The following is a 20,202-nucleotide window of genomic DNA, read 5'->3' on the forward strand; positions in this document are numbered from 1 at the left end:
TGATTTTTTTTTGTGTGTCACCCTGAAAATGTACAAACTATTAAAGAAAACATTCAAGCACATTGGCCTACATTTCGAACTGATTTTGACTTCACTGAGCTAATCATGTGAAGATGCAGATTCGTTAATATTCCAGTAGACGGATGAAAATGTTCTTTTCTCTGAATCAAAGAAAGAAAATCGGAGGATGATGACAGAAGGCTCTTTCCTCGCTGCGCGAACGCAGAGAGCGGTGACGAGCTTTGATGCCTTTCAGCACTGCAGCTTCATCTCCCTGGAAATCAAACAAGGATGGAGCCAGGTCACGGAAAACCAGTATCATTTTAATAATTACACATATTTACAAGGACGCGGTGAAGCAACGGTAAGCAGATTGACCCAGCATTATATTTAATAAAAATCGTGGCCTCATTTCATTCATGTTTCAGTCGTTCTTTAAAGTGTTCAAGGACTTCCAGTTCATCCATTGGTCCCTCAGAAAACATGTTATCTGATGTACAAAAAGCTCAACAAAATCGTTTAGAACATGCAGCCAAACAGGTGGAGTTTATCGGGGAGGCTTCCTCTGAGCTCCATCAGCATGTTGGTGGCGACCGAAGCACTTCGTTATCTATCCGATCCCACCCTGCGGATTATTAAGATTCAGAGTCAAGGTGAGCTAATTAATCCTATTATGTTGTTATCAAATTAGCACAGGTCACAGTTCATCTCGTTATTCCCGGCCCACAGAGAGGCCCTCCCCCCTCCCAAAACCCTTCCCCCTGAGGAGATCGACCTCCATCCTCAGAGCTGATATTCACAGATCATTACACAACCGTTCTGCTCCAGGAGAAGAAGATGGAAGAACCTGGGTGTTTTCTGTTAAAAAAAAAAAAAAAAAAAAACAAAAAAAGCTCAAACTTAAATCCCCAACTCGGTGAATCATGTATAAAAATGGACAAGATGCATCAGCCATCCCCAGTTGTTTTTCTTCAACAGAAGAATCATTCATTATCCGTCTCAGGAAAGCAGTCTGTGCTTTTTATGTCCAAAGGAAGTATTTTCAACGCGAAGGAAACAAATATCTGAACCTGAAAATCTGACATATCGTCAATCTTGTGATCCCAGCTCAAAGCTCCTGTGTGCAGAAATGTCAGCTGTGAGAGTGGCAGTAGGTGGATCAGCTGCAACCCGGTTTGCCTTCAAACTGCGCCGCTGCTGAGCTGCAGGAGGAGGCTGGGCTTTGGACCATGAGGAAGGCTCGCTGTAGAACCGACGCGAGTTTTCCACCGTCCAACTAGATCAGTGATGCGATCCCTGCTTTAAACCTTCTGAGCGTTAGCCTCGGACAGAAGGACCTTCATGAAAAAACTAAAGGCCTGTTGCACAGACTGATGCATTTACATCACACAGGACTCAAACGTTGAAGAGACGGCTCATGCAAATGATTCAACCAAGCTGGACCTTGGTTTACCTTCCCAAATCATCTCCTCTCACTAGTGTCCAGCAGGACGCCACGTCGTTGTCCCTTCTGTCTTCCTCCTGACTCCGCACACAGCCAGTGGAGTTAGAAGAATGTGAAAGGTTTAGGTCAAAGAGGAGAGTGAGGCTGAATCTATGAATACGGTCTCAATGTTCAGGAATGCTGACTTTGTTCAGGGGTCGACGGGTTCTAAGCTTCGTGGATCGGCTCGGGTCCAGACGCAGTCGGAGGATATAGACTCTATAACTGAACACAGTGAGCCCGTCTGGAAGTTTGACAGCCTCACTGTCACACTTCCAGACGTTTCATTTCTACTTCCACAACCAGTTCTGGTCAGTTCGGCTCATTCGGGAGACAGAACCGGTTGCCTGTAAGGCAGAACCCAGCCAGCTTGCAGAGGAAGCTCAGATCCGGTGTCTTGTGATTCTGGTCACAATCCGTCTCTCTTAACAGCGGTGAGAGTCGGGGCAGAGCGCGGAGCTGGGTTTGGTGGTTTTTGGCTCAGCGTTTCTTCATCACAACGGATCGGAGCGGCAGCTGCAGTACTGCGGGCTCCACCCATCCATCTTCTGCTCCGTCCTATCAGAACTGGCAACAGCTTAGGTTCATTTAATTCTTCCCAGTTTGGTGAGAGAGACCTGTGATCCAGCGAACACAACGAGGTTAAACCGTCAGCCGTTCATCTCTTGAAACCTTCTGCTGGTGTTCTGTGGGCCACTGCGGATCCAAAGCCCAGCTGTCTGAGGCTCTGAACTGAAACTACATCCAGCAAAGCCAAACTCGGTTTGGAGATGGAGACACATGGCGCCTCGCTGTGGAAGTTAGGACCAGCAGGAAGTGGGGCGTTGTGGATGGCGTCTGTTCAGACGTTGAAGACTCAACAAGCTCTCCATGTGTCCTGATTCTGTGATAGACGATCATCGCTGAGAGGTTTCAACACTGAAAACAAGAGGACTGGACTGATCGGCTGGAGCCGCTGGGCGGAGGAGGTCCAGGAGGAGCAATCAGAGGCCGAACTCATTTGATCTTTGAGGCACTTTTTAAATAAAAACTACTCTCTCGGACAGAGTCCCACGTTTAGCTAGAGACAATCAGAAAAGATTTTAAAAAAGAAAAAAAGAGAGAGAACATTTTGCGCTTGAGAATGAGAATGTGCCAGTCGCATCGACAAAAGGCATCGTCAATTTTGGATTCGTCACCTACATCGTAACACGCAGTAACCTAATTCTTTATGTTGTACATTCTTGCTCGGTGCGAGGCGAAGCCTCGTCTACGAGACGGAAAACCAGAAATGAGGGAACAGGTGCGCCTAAAGTCATCTGAAGCTGAACTCTGGTCTTCATCCTGGGACGGGTTGAAATGTCTCCATGACGGCAGGCACAGAATGACACACTTCTGCTCTGAAATGACAAAGCCGGCCATGCTTCTGACTCGAGGATGGAAATAAGCAGAAAAAGAAAAAGGAGAGCAGAACAGGAAGGTAGGAAATGTTCCCGGAGTCCGCGGTTTGTTTTCCACTTACAAACCACACGGACAGCAGAGTCTGCTAGCAAAACAATCCAAAAGTCCAGGAAGGAAACTCTGCTGTCCCCCGGCCCGCGTCGCCTTCATGACCGGTGCAGCGAGTTCATCCTCCTCCTCCTCTTCCTCCTCCTCTTTGCCTTCCACTGTTGGCTTGTGTTGGTTTTATTTTTGGCTAAGACGGCAGCGTGGACAGACAGAAGGTGGGCGACAGAGGAAGCTGCTCTCTCCTTCATACAGACTCCTCTGTGGATAGCAGCAGGGGGTTGATGTATTCAAATCCCTCAAACTCTGACTGGTCTATTCTCTTGATGACGTCCCTGGGGAGGAGAAGGAGAAAAGAAAAAGAACCTGTTAGAGTCGTTCCGGTAAAAACAAATCACCTGGCTCTCTTTGGATTTTATTCTGCCAATCTGAGCATCAAAACCTGGTAGCCTGCAACTGGAAATCTGTCCTGTCTTACAGAAAAAACGTCTTTTATACCGTGATGTAAAAGCTTGCGCATCCCGTTAAAATGCTTTGTTGTTGGGATATAAATAATAAAATGACCTTTCTAAGCTTTCTTGACCTTTAATGTGATATTTGTTCTGAATAATTCGCCTGAAAGCTTCACTAGTGTAAAGAAAACAAATATCCAATCCATTGTTGAAGCTTTATGGGAGGCAGCATTCAACTCACCAAAGTGCTAATATTTACTGTTGTAAAAGTTCTCTAAATCAGTCAGACGGGAGAAGGTCTCAGGTTCAACATCAGGAGAGGTTTGATGTTTTATCAAATTTAGTTTTGAACTCTGGCTCCGTCGTTCAAAGATTTCCTTCCTCGGTCATTTTTCGATTTGACTGCATGCCTGGACAGTCGTACTGTGGAGCAGGAAAATGAACTCAAACTTTAAATGTCCAGAACTGCTCATCATTTCATCCACCTGAACTAAAACCTGGTTTGGTTAGAAGCAGGTAAGCTCACAGCATGCTGCTGTCACCGCGGAGACGGTGTTAGGTGTGTGTTATTTTGTTGTTGTTATGTAGCCTGTTGTGTTCACACACAATCGGCGTCTTTGGTCAACAAAAACTACCTTTTTTTTTTTTTTTTCTTAAACCGGGTTGTGAATACCGGTTTCATGTTTCCATAGAGCCGTGATGACATCACAGCTCCCTCTCTCTTTATCCCCGGATGCGCCTCGCTCTCTCAAACAACGAACACGTTGTTGTCTAGGCCTGCCACAAAAATCAGGCAGTAAATCAATAAATCAATTTATCGCATGATAGATTAAAACAAACTCAATTTTGATTGGCATGATTCATCGTGTCTCTTTTTTCTCTCTTTCTACCAAAACCTGGATGGTAAAAGTCTTGAAGTTTGGTGATTTGGTGTCAACTAGACCTTTGATTGAAGGACAGTTTTGTTTACAAAGACTTCAGAGTTCATTTTATTTGTCGTCTCATTTATTTTGGATATTTAAAATGTCTTCCAGTGTCAAAATGTTCATCAGAGTTTAAAGTTTACTGATCTTTCAGAATGTGCTCTTGAATTATTACTTTGCCATTAATTACCATCACATTACTTAAAAACAGTCTCAAAGCAACAACGTTACAATTCATCGCAATAACTTCTGGAACAATTTGTCGACCAGCAAAGTTTGTCACGGTGACGGGCCGAGTGTCGTTCTGTGTTTTCCGTGTCGATCTCTGGCGCCGCCGATTGGCCCGGCGTGTCGCTAACGACCGAACTTTGACGGAGACATTTCTAACACTTTGTTTGTCACTTTAATCCCAACAGCTTATTGATTCCATGTCATCATGACGGGGAGTTTTCCTCATCGCTGCTCGTCCCGTCAGGAGCACATGGACTGCAGACGGGTCTTCACTGCACTGTTACAAACTGCATTCACATTCTGGATTCAAAGGAGAAATCAAACTGGTTTGGAATCGACAGCAGGGACGTCATGATGGTGCTTGATTTGCAGCGCAGGTGTCACCTGAACACGCCGCTCTTCTTTATTGTCTCCCGGCGTCTGTGTGCGGTTGGAGCCTGTAACCTGCTCCTGCTGCGGCTTTCTTTCAGCTCACTTCAGAACAAAAGCCATGAATTTCCTCCTCAGGCGGCAAAAAAAAAAGGAAAAAAAAAAGAAGCATTTATATTTGGGGGTTTATTTCTTGGAGAATATTTCTGCTAATAACAAAAGCCTCATCGCAGGTGAATGAAGTGGAAGCCCATACATAGAGAGTGAGGAGTAAAAATAAATTGACTCCCTGAGCAACGCTGCTGCTTTCTTCTTCTGCTGCAGCAACAGGGTGTTTACTCATCTGTGTGTGTGCTGGGGGTTGAGGGTGGGGTCGAACGAGGCCTCCTGCTAGAAAGGCTGGGAGGCTTTCTCCCTGCAGACACTGAGTGGGGCGGGGGCTTTGAAGTTAAAACAAAAGGTGCGCTGAGTGGTCCACCAGGTGGGTGGGAGTCTCCAGTTAAGGGCCACCAGCGGCGTCCAACAGGTTGCCCGTCCCACCCACACGGAGCACCGGGACAAGTGAATGCAACACCGCGGTGTCTTTCCTCGAGTGTGCCGAGTGGAATATTGATGAAGCAAATATTTTCCTTCCGTCTGATCTCGTGTGAAGAGCCGCGAGCGTAGGAGGAGGTCGGCCAGCGAGACAACAATCGGATTTGGAGCGCGGAGCACTTTCTGAAAGGCGGAGGGAGACGGAGCAGCAGCGAGGGATACAAAGCAGAGAGGAGACGCTCTGGGAGGGGACCAAAACAAACACGGCATTCTTCCCTTGCAGGCCAGGAGGAGCTGAAAGCATTACCAGATGCAGAGAGAAGAGCGCACCCAGGCAGGAGGAGGACCAGGGAGACTGGACGCCACTCAAACCAACACTCTACGGCGTAAACTCATAGTGACCGGGGGACAGACTGGCATGGAGGCGAGCACAATCACACGAGTCTGAGTAATTTTACCAAAAACTACCAGAAGATTCTCTTCCTAGCGTAAAAACGGCTCATTTGAGACGGTTTTATTTAAGATGTTTACTACAAAGGCCATGTCTAATAAAGAAAAGGTCCGATTTTATGGGTTAGAGTATTCTCTGGATCTTTACTAATGATCGAAGACAGACATTCTTCCTGCCACGATGTTAACACCTCATTACAAAAACGACCTCTGCAGGATTTTTCCCCAGAGAGAAAAAAATCCACAGTACTTCCACATGTTGGGTCTTTTCTCTGCATCCGCCTCAGTTCTCTCAGTGAGGAGGGATTGCTGAGTCAAAGTGAAACAAGAGTGATGCTTGGGAACAGTTGAACCAGTTCAGAAGGCTTTGGAACGGCTCACGATGGTTCCGAAAGGTCAACAATGGCTGGGAAGAGTTCAGAATGGTTTGTGCTGGTTCAGAACGGATCGGAATGATTTGGAGCAATCCGGAACGGTTCAGAACCCTGTAGAACCCGTCAGGAGGACAGCGGGGCCAGCCTGCTCTTTAAAACATGGCTGCAGCTCAATTAGATGGGCAGACAAATTACATCATCAGCACATATCATTCAGATTGAGGTCCAGGCTTTTACTAGGCCACTGCAGCACAGATTTTCATTTTGTCCATTCTAGTGTTGATTTGCTGGGGGGTGAGGGAGACTCTGACACCCAGCCAGCTGTCTGAGGCCTGTAGAGTCTGATCTAGTTTCTCTGAGCACTGCTTGTTCTCAACCTGCTGTTAAAAGTCACCTCATAGGTTTTCCTTCTAAAGAACTGTGTTCATTGAATAAACCTCCTCTGGTTGATGGCAGCAACAGTTGTTTCTTTAGGATCACCGCTCATGTGTCTCCTTCTTGACATTGTGTTCACACACGCACACACACACAGAGCGTAGTGCTGCTCCAGAGCAACAAACTGCCCACATCCCTGCTGTTACTCAGGCCTTCTCACTCGCTGATGATTCAGCAAGAAAATCAATTCCCTATTATTAGCAGCATGTGCTCTCTGCTTTCTCTCTTACCTCTGTGGAAGCAGTAAAGGTGACCCATCGGCATATGGATCAATATACACTCCTGATCAAAATCTTAAGACCAGTCAAAAAATTGCAAGAATTTGCATTTTGCACTATTGAATCTTAAGAAGATTCTAAGTAGAGCTTCACAATGTTAAAAGAAAATATTAGTGCAAGAGACAAAAACATTTGAGCGGGGAATTTTCTGAAAACTGCATTTACACTCAAACATGATTTTTTCAGCTGATCAAAAGTTTAAGACCATAGTCCTTAAAAGCCAAAAGCTGTGCAAAAATCTGGATTCCATGTCATGTTCTGTGAAGTCTTTACACTGTCAAGACCTCCAGATGGCAAAAGCAAAAAAGCTCACTGACTTTGAACGTGGCAGGATTGTTGAGCTGCATAAGCAAGGCCTCTCACAACGTGCCATTGCTGCTGAAGTTGGACGCAGTAAGACAGTCATTTTGCATTTTTTAAATGATCCTGAGGGTTATGGAACAAAAACGTCAAGCGGTAGACCCAAAAAAATTTCACCAGCTCTGAACCGCAGGATCCGATTGGCTGTCCGTCAAGACAAGGGACGATCCTCTACCCAAATTAAAGCCATTACTGGTGCCGACTGCAGCCCGATAACCATCAGACGGCATCTGCAAGGGAAGGGCTTCAGAAACAAAAAACGTCTTCAAAGGCCACGTCTTCTTCAACTCCACAGAATTGCCCGTTTGGACTTTGCAAGGGTGCACCAAACATGGGACATTGAAAGGTGGAAGAAAGTTGTCTTCTCTGATGAGAAAAAGTTTTGGCTTGATGATCCTGATGGCTTCCAACGTCACTGGCATGACAGGGAGATCCCACCTGAGATGTTTTCTACACGGCACAGTGGTGGGGGCGCCATCATGATTTGGGGTGCGTTTTCCTTCAATGGAACAATGGAGCTTCAGGTTGTGCAGGGGCGTCAAACAGCAGCTGGCTATGTGGAGATGTTGCAGCAGGCATCCCTCATGACTGAGGGCCCTCGTCTGTGTGGTAATGATTGGGTTTTTCAACAAGACAATGCTGCAGTTCACAATGCCCGCCTGACAAAGCAGTTCTTCCAAGAGAATAACATCACTCTTTTGGACCATCCTGCATGTTCCCCGGATCTAAACCCAATTGAGAACATTTGGGGATGGATGGCAAGGGAAGTTTACGAAAATGGACATCAGTTCCAGACAGTGGATGCCCTTCGTGAAGCCATTTTCAACACTTGGAGCAATGTTCCCACTAGCCTCCTGGAAACACTGGCATCAAGCATGCCTAAACGATTGTTTGACGTCATCAACAAGAATGGTGGAGCTACTCATTACTGAGTCCTTTTTTTGGCACTTTGATTTCTGTTTTGGGGGGTTTTGGAGGTTTTTTGAGCTATGGTCTTAAACTTTTGATCAGCTGAAAAAATCATGTTTGAGTATAAATGCAGTTTTCAATTAATTCCCTGCTCAAATGTTTTTGTCTCTTATGCTGATTTCTTCTTTTAACATTGTGAAGCTCTACTTAGAACCTTCTTAAGATCCAATAATGCTAAATGCAAATTCTTGCAATTTTTTGACTGGTCTTAAGATTTTGATCAGGAGTGTATATACATAAAAGGCAGCAGTTTCTCAAATGCTCCAATCATTAGACTTCATGTTGTTTGTTGGATTCAGATCCTAAAAGCCAGCAATAAGCTCAGGATCAGGATTGGGTTACACGAGCTGAGAACAACATCCAAGAGGAACAGTAGATTTACCGCCACCCCCAGCCGTACATATGGATCAGTCAGTAAAACCAGAGGAACATTCCTGCTGACAAAACCTTCAACTGGAGTTGGCCAACCTGAACATGTCGACCAACTGCTGGACTGCAGCGCAGAACTTTTCACAGATGAGTTCCTGTTGATCGTAAAACTGTGTGAACACAACAGGCTCCTAAAGGCTCTGCTGGGACTTCTTGAGGCGAGAACAGACTGTAACATGCTGCAAAATAAGAAGAATGGATGGATGGGAGGAGGGAGGTAACTGGCTGACTGGTCATCAGTGAGCAGTGATGACCCTCACTACAGCTGGCTGTCACACACACCACCTGGACCAGGGACAGAGGACACAAAATCTGCTTTCCTTGGCAGTAACTGAGGCAGCCATTTTCTCCCAGACAGAGCTGGCACAAAGACCCCTCCACCGCCTCTCCCAGCCCCCACCATGCAGACGTGGGCCCCCAGCAATCCTGGCTTTTAATGTAGCAATGTAAATCTCTAACATGGAGGGCTTACACTCCTCTCTCCCCACACAGCTTTCACTTTTCTTTCTTCTCGTGCCAAGCCCATCATGAGTGGGAGCGCGAGGAGACTGAAGTGCTTTTTGCATCACCCCCTCCTAGCGGGAGTGGGCGACGCCAGCCCCTCTCCTTGGTAACAGAGGGAAGAGAAAGGGAAGGGGAGACAAAGTGCGAGACGCAGGAAAGGATGCGTGGGTCTTTCTTTTATTTTCTCCGCTTTTTTTTGTTAATTTGCCTTTCATACGCAGGAGAGCAGAGAGGGATTCTGGGGGACGTGAGGAGCGAAGCTCATGTGACTCCATCAAACAGCCTCCGCCTGAAACGGTGCTGCAGGCCACCGTGTCCTGCACAGTCCTCTGATGTGTTGTTTGAGGCCGAGCTAATGTCTCCACTCCTGAACCAACAGCTCCACACCGACCCGCACACGCAGACACACACAGGTCTGTGACGGACTCGACTCATCACACCCTGTCACAACGAGGGGCGGAGCTTCGGCGCCACTCTGCTGCAGCTCTTTTAATGAGCTCTGAAGTCTGACTTCAGACTGAAGGCGTCGCGGCGTGACATTAGTTCAGTGCCACCTCACAGGACTGGAGAAGTTCATGTTGCTCCAGCTGAAGGTGAATATAATGAGGATTCAGGATGGGCAGGTGGTGGCAGCACGGCAGGGGGCGACATATCTGAGCTGTGAAGTTCATACCTCAAATATGACGCTGCGAGACTTAAACAGACCTAAATACTGAAACTGAAAATAGTCTGGCATCAATCCGTTTGTCTTCCTATGAAGAGAAGACATACACCAGAAATCGTCAATAATCTGATCAGCCTACAGACTGCTGCACAGTCCTCCTCTCCTTGGTAATGGAAGACTTTCAGTTACTGCTAGAGTTTATTCAATTAATTGTAGATGGCGATGCTAACCCAGCACTTCTTATTTTTTCCTGTAGAAAGCCCACCTGGCTCAGTCTGACGATGAAGTTTCTGCTCTGTGCTCATCCTGTGTGTGGTGACACATGGCCGTGCTCATGTTTCTCCCCGCTGTCGCCTTATGCATGCTCAGGAGGACAGACTTGGAAAACTAACATACGTCTGGATCTGGATGTCTTTTTCTAGAGCTGCATCAGAGTTGACGATAGAATTCAATCTCAATTTAAATAATATGAATTTAATCAGCTTCAAGTGAATCAAGTTGGATCAGTTTTTCTTACGAAGCCTCAACAAGTTCATTGTGAATCAACACTCCAAACAATAGATGAGTAATAAAACGTTCAAAGACCAGACGGTTCATTCTCAAAGGTCTAAAGATGGCTCCTTACGATTTAATGTTCAGTGTTTGATCTTCTAATTTTAATAAATTTGCAAAAATCTCAAAAACTTCTTCCACATTGTCATAACGGGGTTTTTGTGTCTAGACTCTTGAGAAAAGAGTTTGATTGGAAACCTTTTGGAATGAGACTGGAGCATAAGATGTGGAAAAAGTGAAGTACTGTGAATATTTTCCAAATGACCTGCATCCGAGAGTTTGAACTGAAGATGTTACCTGCAGTTGCAGTCCCATTAAAAAGCAGAATTGGCCCTTTAGTTTTGTATAAAGCTAGAAATGTCACCTTAGAGTCCGACGGACTCTTGACCCGCAGACCCGACCTGGATGGTAGCTCTTGACCAGAAACGTTGGATGGAACATGAGTTTAGCCCATACTGAACTGCACTGAATTTAAAAAGTCAAATAGCTACAGCTGAGAGAAATTAGCAGCCAAACAGTTTTCTGGATCATTGAGAATTTCAAGGTGAAGTTCAGCTGGATTGGAGATCTGGAGAAAGCAAAGTGGGGAGAGCCACAGGGCGTCCTGGTTGGTGCCGGCAGCAACGCAAACAGATCCAGCCCAAAGTGGGGAGATTCTTCTCATCCCACTTCTACCCAACAACCATGACTAGAGGGATGAAAACATCCACCTAGTGCAACTTGGTCCAGCAACCCAGAAGCAATGTGGCAATGATCTGCTGAGGTTTTTCCATAACCTCGAGCAGCGAGAAGATCAGAACAGAGACAAATTGGAAACGAGGACAGAAAGTTCTGTTTTTAAGAACCGAAGACTGAGATCTGCTCTGAGATAAGGAAAACCTCAACAGGTTCTAGAACCGCTGCAGTCCAGTTCTTTCTAGATGTTCACAGTCCTACAGAATATGCTTCAACAACAGAGTTTCATTCCTGTTTAATATTAAACTGTCAAGCCTTATTAAAATGTGCATTTCTTCCTCCTTATGAGAGGCCTGTTTTTTTTTTTAAAGTGTATTATACATAGCGGGTATTGAATTTTCAGTCCGTCTGTTTTTGAGCAGCTGCTTAGTTCAGAGATTGATTGAAAAAAAAAAAAACAGTCAAATAAATGCTTTGCAGGAGAAGTTTAAATGCTGGAGCCTGAACAATCAATCCTGCATGGATTTATAGAGAAATCTTGTCTAACAAAAGCCTGGTATGTATTGGCAGGCCTTATTAAAGGCGTATGGAAGCTGCTTTTAATGGCACAGAGGAAAACAGGCTGAGCTTGTGTCTTCGTGCTGCGTCTGCAGAGGATCCCCAGCAGCAGAGCGCGACTCATGTCTGTTGTCGTGCCAGATATCCTCAACCTCTTTTCTCTCGAAAAGTCAAATCTTAAACAAGAGCTCCTGTCAGGCCCTAAAAGCTCCATGCTGGCGTTAATCAAGACAATGTCCCTGATGGATAAAGACATCAGCCTGGGAGCCCCGTGGGGGATGTTTTGCTGTATTTGATGAGAAAGTCCTGTGGGAAGACAGAACAGCATGCAACGCTGGCGTGAAGGTAGGACGGGGAGGGGCTTCTCCATGTTCACCGTGGATGGAGGGAACATGTTCCCCCACCACCTCCTCCTCCCTCCCAGACTCACTGTATGCATGCTGTTGTTAACAGAAGGTATTCATCATCTTTATTCATGTTTAAAGGGGTAAGTTTTACCTGATACGGACATCCGTCCGTCCATCCATCCATCCATCCATCCATCCATCCATCCATCAATCCGTCCATCCATCCATCCATCCGTCCATCCATTCGTCCATCCATCAATCCGTTCATCCATCCATCCGTCCGTCCGTCCGTCCATCCATCCATCCATCCATCAATCCGTCCATCAATCCGTCCATCCATCCATCAATCCATCCATCCATCCATCCATCCATCCACCCATCCATCCATCCGTCCATCCATCCATCCATCCATCAATCCGTCCGTCCATTCGTCCATCCATCCATCCATCCATCAATCCGTCCATCCATCCATCCATCCATCCATCCATCCATCCATCCATCCATCCATCCATCCATCCGTCCATCCATCCATCCATCCATCCATCCATCAATCCGTCCGTCCATTCGTCCATCCGTCCATCCATCCATCCATCCATCCATCCATCCATCCATCCTGACCACTAAACCAGATTGAGCTGCTCAATTTGTTTCTTAGAAAACAGTTGGTTAAAGAAAATGCTCTGGTGGGATTCCACAAATCAAGCCAACCAGTTTAACTGAGGACAATTGTCCAGGATGAGTTAGTGGGAGATTGCGTCTCTGATCTACCACCAGTGTTGTCTTGTCTTGTGTTCGAGTGAGAATGTTCCTGAAGGAGCTCCTGCCTCCCTTAATCCTTTACTTTTTCCCTTTCTAGAAGAAACTCCTGGACTGGTGCTCCTGTGTATTTATAGTTTGTGCTCAAACCCCAGTCTGTATCACGCTATTGCCACATGCCTGCTCACCATTGCTGTAAAGTAAACCACTGAATGAAACTGACTGCCCACTGCATGCTTGCACCAGTGGAGGGATTGCTGTGATGTAATTTGAGGCATTTTCTCAGATGGAACTTTTAAAGCAACAACTGCCTCAACTTGACTGCTTATGGAGCTAAAACAAAATTGAAAAATTTGTAAGTGACTTCATACATGTTTATATCATTGGACTTATTTAATTACATAATTCTGCAGATGAACTGCTTCTATTTGCCTTGCAAAGTGCATTAAGATGACATTTTTTGTGAATCGGCACCATATAAATAAAGTGAGCTGAAGTCTTCCTGGTGTCAGTAAGTGGCGCTTTGATTGGGAATGACTGAAAGATATGAACCGAATAACTTCTTTTCTGTATGAAAATAAATGGCCCGAATGGCACAAACAATATGGTAACTACAGCACTTGACCTTTATTTCTCCAACTGCAATACATACAAGCATGATGTATTAATGCAAAATAGTTCATGCAGGGACTGCGAGTGAAACTGAACTCACTCAGTACTTTAGAGGAGGATTTATGAGTTTTATTTTTTCTCCGTTACTAAACCAGCTTTTTATCTTGACACAGATTCTCTTAGTTAGAGAGTAACATCCGTTAGATGACAGGTAACATTTCAGTGCGACAAAGAACAAATACGTAAGCGGGGCAAATACTTTTTCACAGCGCTGGACGGCATTGATTAGAGCTACAAACATTTCATCCGAGCAGAGAAGAAGCAGAGAAGAAGCAGTACTCACTCGTCGTCTGGTGTTAGCTGCACTGGTTCGTTGGTAAACTGCGTGTCAAAATTTTCCAAGCCGTACTCATCAGAGATTTGAGGTTTGAAGGGCGCCGTCATCTCCTTCTTTTCCAGCTGAAGAAAAACAAACCCATTAACATGTGTCATCACCGTGGGCCACAACAGTTTTTCTCTTTAGAACTACGGAGTGGTGGCCATGGAGAGAAGAACAAACAGCCTGTGTCAAAACACGGCTAATGACCATGTTGATTTGTTCTTAATATGCTGTTTGTCTTTGGTCTCCCTCTGTTTTTCCTGTGCTGCCGTTTTTAAAGTTTCCAGGCAAGTTTCAGAGACTGGCGACGTGTTGTGAGCCGGGTAGGTCCCGGAGGCACACAGCTTTGGATGCATGTTTGAAAGGTTTCATTGTCTTTGTCCCTGTAGCGCCGTCTCTCTGCTTCACACTGCACTGTCGCTAACACTGGCTCTGTGTGGCAGATTGCTGCACAGCGAACAACATGATGCAACCAAGGGCCACTGTCGCCTCATGCTCATTCAACAGGAAGTCGGTGACTTGATTTAATCTGCTGGATTTTCTAAAGTCATCCCATTTTTTAATTATCTGTACAGTTTGAATGGACTACACATTTCTGAATACAGAGGGATGTTTTATTTGTTATTGTTGTTTATTGTCTCCACCATTAGTATGTTGAGCACCACATACATGAGCTTAACTGGCAGCACTAAGACCCTCCTTTGGCCCTGATGGTTCCTGACTGGGAGTGGTGCATTTCTTCAGCACACTGGGAGGAAGTAGAGGAGCAGATTCTCATATTATACAACCTAGTAACAGTTTTAAAAAGTATAAATCCCCAAATGTGAGATCTTTATCTGGCTTTGTGTAAGATTTATATTGTGATATAAATCTTATGATTTATAAATGTACATAAATTGTATATATAATTAGATATTATATATATATATATATATATATATATATATATATATATATATATATATATATATATATATATATATATATATATAATATTTCAATACGACCAAGTGTCCAGGGAATTACGGGTAAATGTAGTCCCTGTGGACTGAGCTGCTGTTTTCTTTCAGAAAACTACTACAGCAAGTAAACCACTGCTGGAAAGGATGTGAGGGATTCATTCCCCTTTTTTCTAAACACTCAATGCTAGTTAATCTTCTTTTTGCCTTGTGCTGATATAGTCCCAAAAATATTTATCCTTCATTTCTCTCATCAGAACTAATTGTGTTTTTCCCACCTTGGAAGTTTTGTGACAGATTGCCCTGATAAAGCAGAGACTCGAAGCCTCCGAGTGAAAGCGTGTTTTGTGTTTGACCCGAGGCACGTCTGAGGAAAGGAAAATACCCTCGCACATGTTAGGTGGTTAAGCAAACATCGAACCCAAAAATAAATACAGTTACGTCCAGTCCACCTGGTCCTTTCCACATGCTCAGATGTGCCGCAGTGAAAACGGGGGGGATTCTTTTTGTGGCAGTGATGGCAAGAGGATAGAAAAACAACAAAATGCTGAATGTAGAGGCAGCAGAATAATTGAGCTGGAGTGATTCAGCTGGGAGAATTTTTGTCTGCTGTGTTTCCATGGTTTCACATCAGTAACTCACCCTTTTAAATGTGAGGCTGAGGACATTTTCCGAGAACACAAACAGGTACAATGTTTTCTTCTTTATGCGGTTTGGGAGGGTTTGTTAAGTCTTAGCAGGCGGACTAAACCCAACTGGACGACTGAACATTGGTTTTAGCTTATTTTGGTAATGATCAAGTGAAGGAGGGACAGCAGGGACCTTGTCTTATCTGATCAGTTAATACAAAGATTACACATTGATCATATCAAAAAGCACAAAATAATCTTTGTGGTGCTAAATTTAGCAAGTGAATCAAGACTCACTGTTGCAAAGAACCATAAAGTCTGTGCACATCACAGCAGAAGTGAGCAACAGATTCAGGTCGTCTGTGTAAACCTCAATTCAACAAGGCCAAAAGCAGAAAGCGTAGCTGGATGTCCTTCCAGCCCTGGGGCAACACTTGACAGGAAGCGGTTGGTTAATACATGAATATGGATTGAGCCAACAATTCCCCCCCGCATCCACAAACAGAACCCAGGACCGAACTAAATACAAGAACCACTAAGTCCTCTGATCATCAGCTCCACACAGAGGGACAGAAAAACTGCAGACTTGGACACATTAGTCAAAGCACACTGCAACGCTGCCCATCAACGACAATCTGACGTACAAAGCAAAGGGATTCACTTAGCAAGCTTTCCCCACACAAACAATTAGAATTGCTGTAAAAAGAAGTTGATACAGGAGTTGAACAAACAGTAAGTGTGCCAACAGCGATAGGAGATATTGAATGATTTTTTAACATTCAATGTGTACAATACTATTAGGGGTTTCCAGAAAAAGCCCTATTAGTTTATGTAAAACACTTTGAACCTGAAAATGCGCTATATAAATAAAATTACCTTATATTACCTAACACCTACAACAGCAAAGACCTACCAGTGACAGACTTTCTCTAGCTGCTTGTGCCACGTCATTTCCAGTTATTCCTTGTTGTGTGATGAGTTAAAGACTTGAGCAAGACTTCGGTCTGTAGGGAATAAGTCTAAGTTAGGTGTGAAATCTTATTTTTGCGACTTAAGTGTGATTCATGTCAGAGTCTAAAACTTGAGTCACCATCTCTGCTGAATCCTAATATAACCCCTGATAAAGCTGTTTTTTTGTTTGTTTGTTTGTTTGTTTGAACATGATCTGTGCTGTTGAACTGTCACTATACAGAGACTCTGTGCTGCAGATGAAGTCATTCCCACTTCACTGTCACTGACAGCAGTAGTGCAGAGAGACTGACTGTTCTGTCATTAAAACGACGGGTGGCAAATAAAGGTAGGGGGCACAAAGGGTTGTCATATTCTACTGCAGGCACAAACAAACAAACATCTCTAGAATGGTGTGGAAATATCTTTATAGGTTTATGTTCATTTTAACTACACCAATATGTTAACTGAGCAGATACTTTTTCAGCTCGTCTGGAAGGAACGTTCAAGACCAAGTCATCAGAAGGCAGTTTGTACTAGTTGGCACTTATGTGGGTTAATAGGTACCTCTTTCTGATTTAATTCATTTTTTTAATGAACTCACTTGTGGCCGGGCTGAAATCAACATCAGCAAGCATAATGTAGTTGGTACCAATGTGGCTCAGATCATCATCATCATCTGGTAGCAGAAATGTAATAAAATAACCTTAATTATGCTGTCAATTTAATCATCAGAAAAATAATCTTTTATGTTTATTTTTACCTCGAAGTTTGTCGTTCAGTGAGGGTGGGATTCTCCTTCAAAGTCTACCATGCTGTTACATTTCTGCGTGGTTATCATGGGCTACATCATGGTAGCCCAGGATGGAAAAACTCACTAAATCTGATTAATAGGCTTGAATAGCATTCTAAATTTCATGTAAGTTTCTACTATTGCTGACTATCCTTTTTATAACACAAGTGATACCTTCTACCCACACACACACACACACACACACACACACACACACACACACACACACACACACACAACATAGAACCAGTTAAGGCTATAGCACAAATCTGTGTCTTCAAATTACAGCTCAGACTCGCCTCCCATAAACGGACATTATGGGTATATTATATATTTTCTGAATGCATAGAGTCTGTTAAGTATTTCGGATCTTAACTTGTGTCCCTGATGGAAAAAATATAATCTATTAAAGGCAAAAAGTGTGGAAATTGTGTATTATTTGGAAGGGGTGTCATACCAAACTATTATCTCGACTAGAGGCATGTATCTTTTTTAAAGATGGTCTGACCCGTAGACTATAGATATAATAAATCTTGGGGAAACATTTTTTTAGTTTGTTCTTCTTTTTTTTTCCTCATACAAAGTGTTTATTTTAACTACACCAATCTGGTTAAATACACATTTCAGGTGTAAACAACCAGGAGAAGTTTTTTAAAAAAGATTTTTGTACTGAAAGCAAAGTTTGCAGCTGCAGTGCACAGTGGGTTGATTCGCCCTGTTGCCAATGAAAGGACTACCTCTTACACACACAAGGATTGTTGGAAATGAACATGCTGGAGAGTGTTTCCCCAGCATCCATCCAGGTCCAGCTCTGGACATCTTGCACAGAATCCAGCCTAGTTAAGCAGCCGTCTAGTGTCTTCTGATTTTATTTTTCAGATCCTTACAGGTTGTAAGTTCAACCTGTTTTTGCTCATGAATGGAGGGCCGATTGACCGAGAAAGATTGGATTTGGGTTTTTGACAGGCTGCTGAAGCTAAAAACACACTGAGACAATATTTAATCCAAGACTGGAAATGATGCAAATAAAAGTAGAAAACTGAAAAGTTTGGAACAATTTGGAGAGAACTGTAAATAGAGCTAGTAATGCTCCCTATGATCACCAGCAGATCTCTTGGTGGGTCTTGGTGGATTGACGTCACTACGAACTTAACCAAGCTCTGCCCACAACCAACCTAGAAAATCCCACATGGCCACAAGTCTCACAAACAAAGCCTCATTGCGCTTTGTTTCTACGTAAACATGGGGTCTTCCACTTGGACCGATAGAGTACCTGACATCACCAGTACAGATACCCCACTGGCAATGGAGAACCAAGTTTTCTTTTTCAGAAAACTTTCTGCCGGTCTGCTAGTCCACAATGTAGTCTGGTGCTACATTAGAATGTGTTTACTAATGCGTGTACATTAGCTTGTGTTTGTGAGACGGCCACGCACATGGTAGCGCAGCTACTATGTAGAATGGACATCGACCAATGAAACGTGGCCACGGTGGTAAGGTCCATTCCGGTTTCTCCCTGAGGATCCAAACGGCCAGCACTCTGAATGTACTTCTACAGGGACAATACTGACTGCTCGTAGCTACTCCAATTCAAATCAACCTAACTTTTAAAAAAAACAAAACAAAAAATAACAACAACCCTGGACGGTCTCAGGAATAAAGCCTCGACACAGACAGGGCTGTGGTAGTTTCCTTTAATACTGTTTTAATCTTTAAACTAATCAGTTTGTGGCCCTCCTCTTCAAAACAAAATCCTCCTTATTTTAGCTGAGCATCGTTAGGTAATCTGTTTAATCCTGTGAGTTCCAGCAGAGCTTTGGATTGTGTTTTTTTTTTTTTTGCTTCAATACACCAGCTCAAATGATTTTCTAAAGAAGCAGAAAAAACTCTTATCACCTTGTTCTTGCTCCTCTTTTATTTGTTCATTTCCTTTTCAGCTTCTTCTACCTACGCTCCTGTCAATTTCCCTCCTGTCGTATCCTGTCCTCAGCTTCCTCCTCTCTGCTCGTGTCTGCCTCGCTCGTTTTCAATTCTTTAATCTCTCCACATCCCTCTCCTCTCCTTTCAGTCTCTCTGATGTGTTGTCAGGCAGGCGAGAGCAGGAAGGTGCTAATGGCCCAGCGCATACAACGCACAACCCCAGCATGTCGCTGAGCCCAGAGCTGCACTGAAAGCACTCAAGAGTCCTTCAGGCTCCACACACACACCAGACACTCTCAGAAGACAACAGCCACCGTGTGTGTGTGTGTGTGTGTGTGTGTGTGTGTGTGTGTGTGTGTGTGTGTGTGTGTGTGTGTGTGTGTGTGTGTGTGTGTGTGTGTGTGTGTGTGTGTGTGTGTGTGTGTGTGTGTGTTCCAAAAGCATTGATGCAACAGTTGGCTCAATCTAAGGCAGGTGACTCAGAACACACTACAGTTTACTCTACAGCATCAATGAATCAGACGCCCTGAGTGGCGCTTTAGTACATCTCCACATGAAGGAGTTTAACACAAGAGAGACAGAGTGAAAGAGAGAGAGGGAGGGAACTTGTACATGCTATATATAAAGTGTAAAAACATGTTTAACCGACAAAGGAAAGTCTTTTTTGTGCAGTAAGGACATTTCCCTAGTTCTTACATTATACTGCGCTCTACTTTTAGCTTTACAGATCTAGTGTGAACAAAATTTTGGTTGATGATACGCAAATGGGGTAAGTGGGTTAGGTATAAATGCAGTCAATGTACTAAAATGAAGGGAAGCCAATACAAAATTGTCGGCAGGAGTAGAAGGGCTCTGTGTGCATCTATGTGTGTTTTCTTACTGCAGTCAGGCGAGTGAAATCTCTTTAAAATGACAGAAAAGTCATATTCTGTTGTTTGATGCAAAGCTTTATGCGTCAAATGAAACATTCCTTGCACCTCAGCATGTTCACGTCCACTATTGGGGCGGTTATCGGAAGTCAATAATAGATGCTGAAATGGAGCCGCTTTTGTTTCCCAAAGTAGGCATGTAAATTTTTTGTGGGGAAATGCTAAGTTTAGCCTTGTCTGGGTTAATAGTGTTTAACGATGCCTC

At 44.1% G+C, this 20,202-nt stretch overlaps 1 protein-coding gene across 5 annotated transcripts in view; it reads right to left on the minus strand.

Moving 5' to 3' along the window:
- Nucleotides 1-302: 302 nt before the first annotated feature.
- The window catches only part of prkcz (protein kinase C, zeta), a 91,037-nt gene continuing 71,137 nt past the window's right edge, over nt 303-20,202 (minus strand). For all 5 annotated transcript variants that reach the window (XM_055048460.1, XM_055048461.1, XM_055048464.1 and 2 more), the window contains 2 exons: nt 13,784-13,899; nt 303-3,303 (listed from right to left, as the gene is read on the minus strand). In XM_055048460.1, the coding sequence (XP_054904435.1) occupies nt 3,216-3,303; nt 13,784-13,899 (204 nt within the window). In that variant the 3' untranslated portion in view covers nt 303-3,215. The remainder of the gene's footprint in view (nt 3,304-13,783; nt 13,900-20,202) is intronic.

The sequence above is a fragment of the Poeciliopsis prolifica genome, unplaced genomic scaffold (genome assembly GCF_027474105.1).
Source record: "Poeciliopsis prolifica strain line A6 unplaced genomic scaffold, Auburn_PproV2 SCAFFOLD027, whole genome shotgun sequence".
NCBI lineage: Eukaryota > Metazoa > Chordata > Actinopteri > Cyprinodontiformes > Poeciliidae > Poeciliopsis > Poeciliopsis prolifica.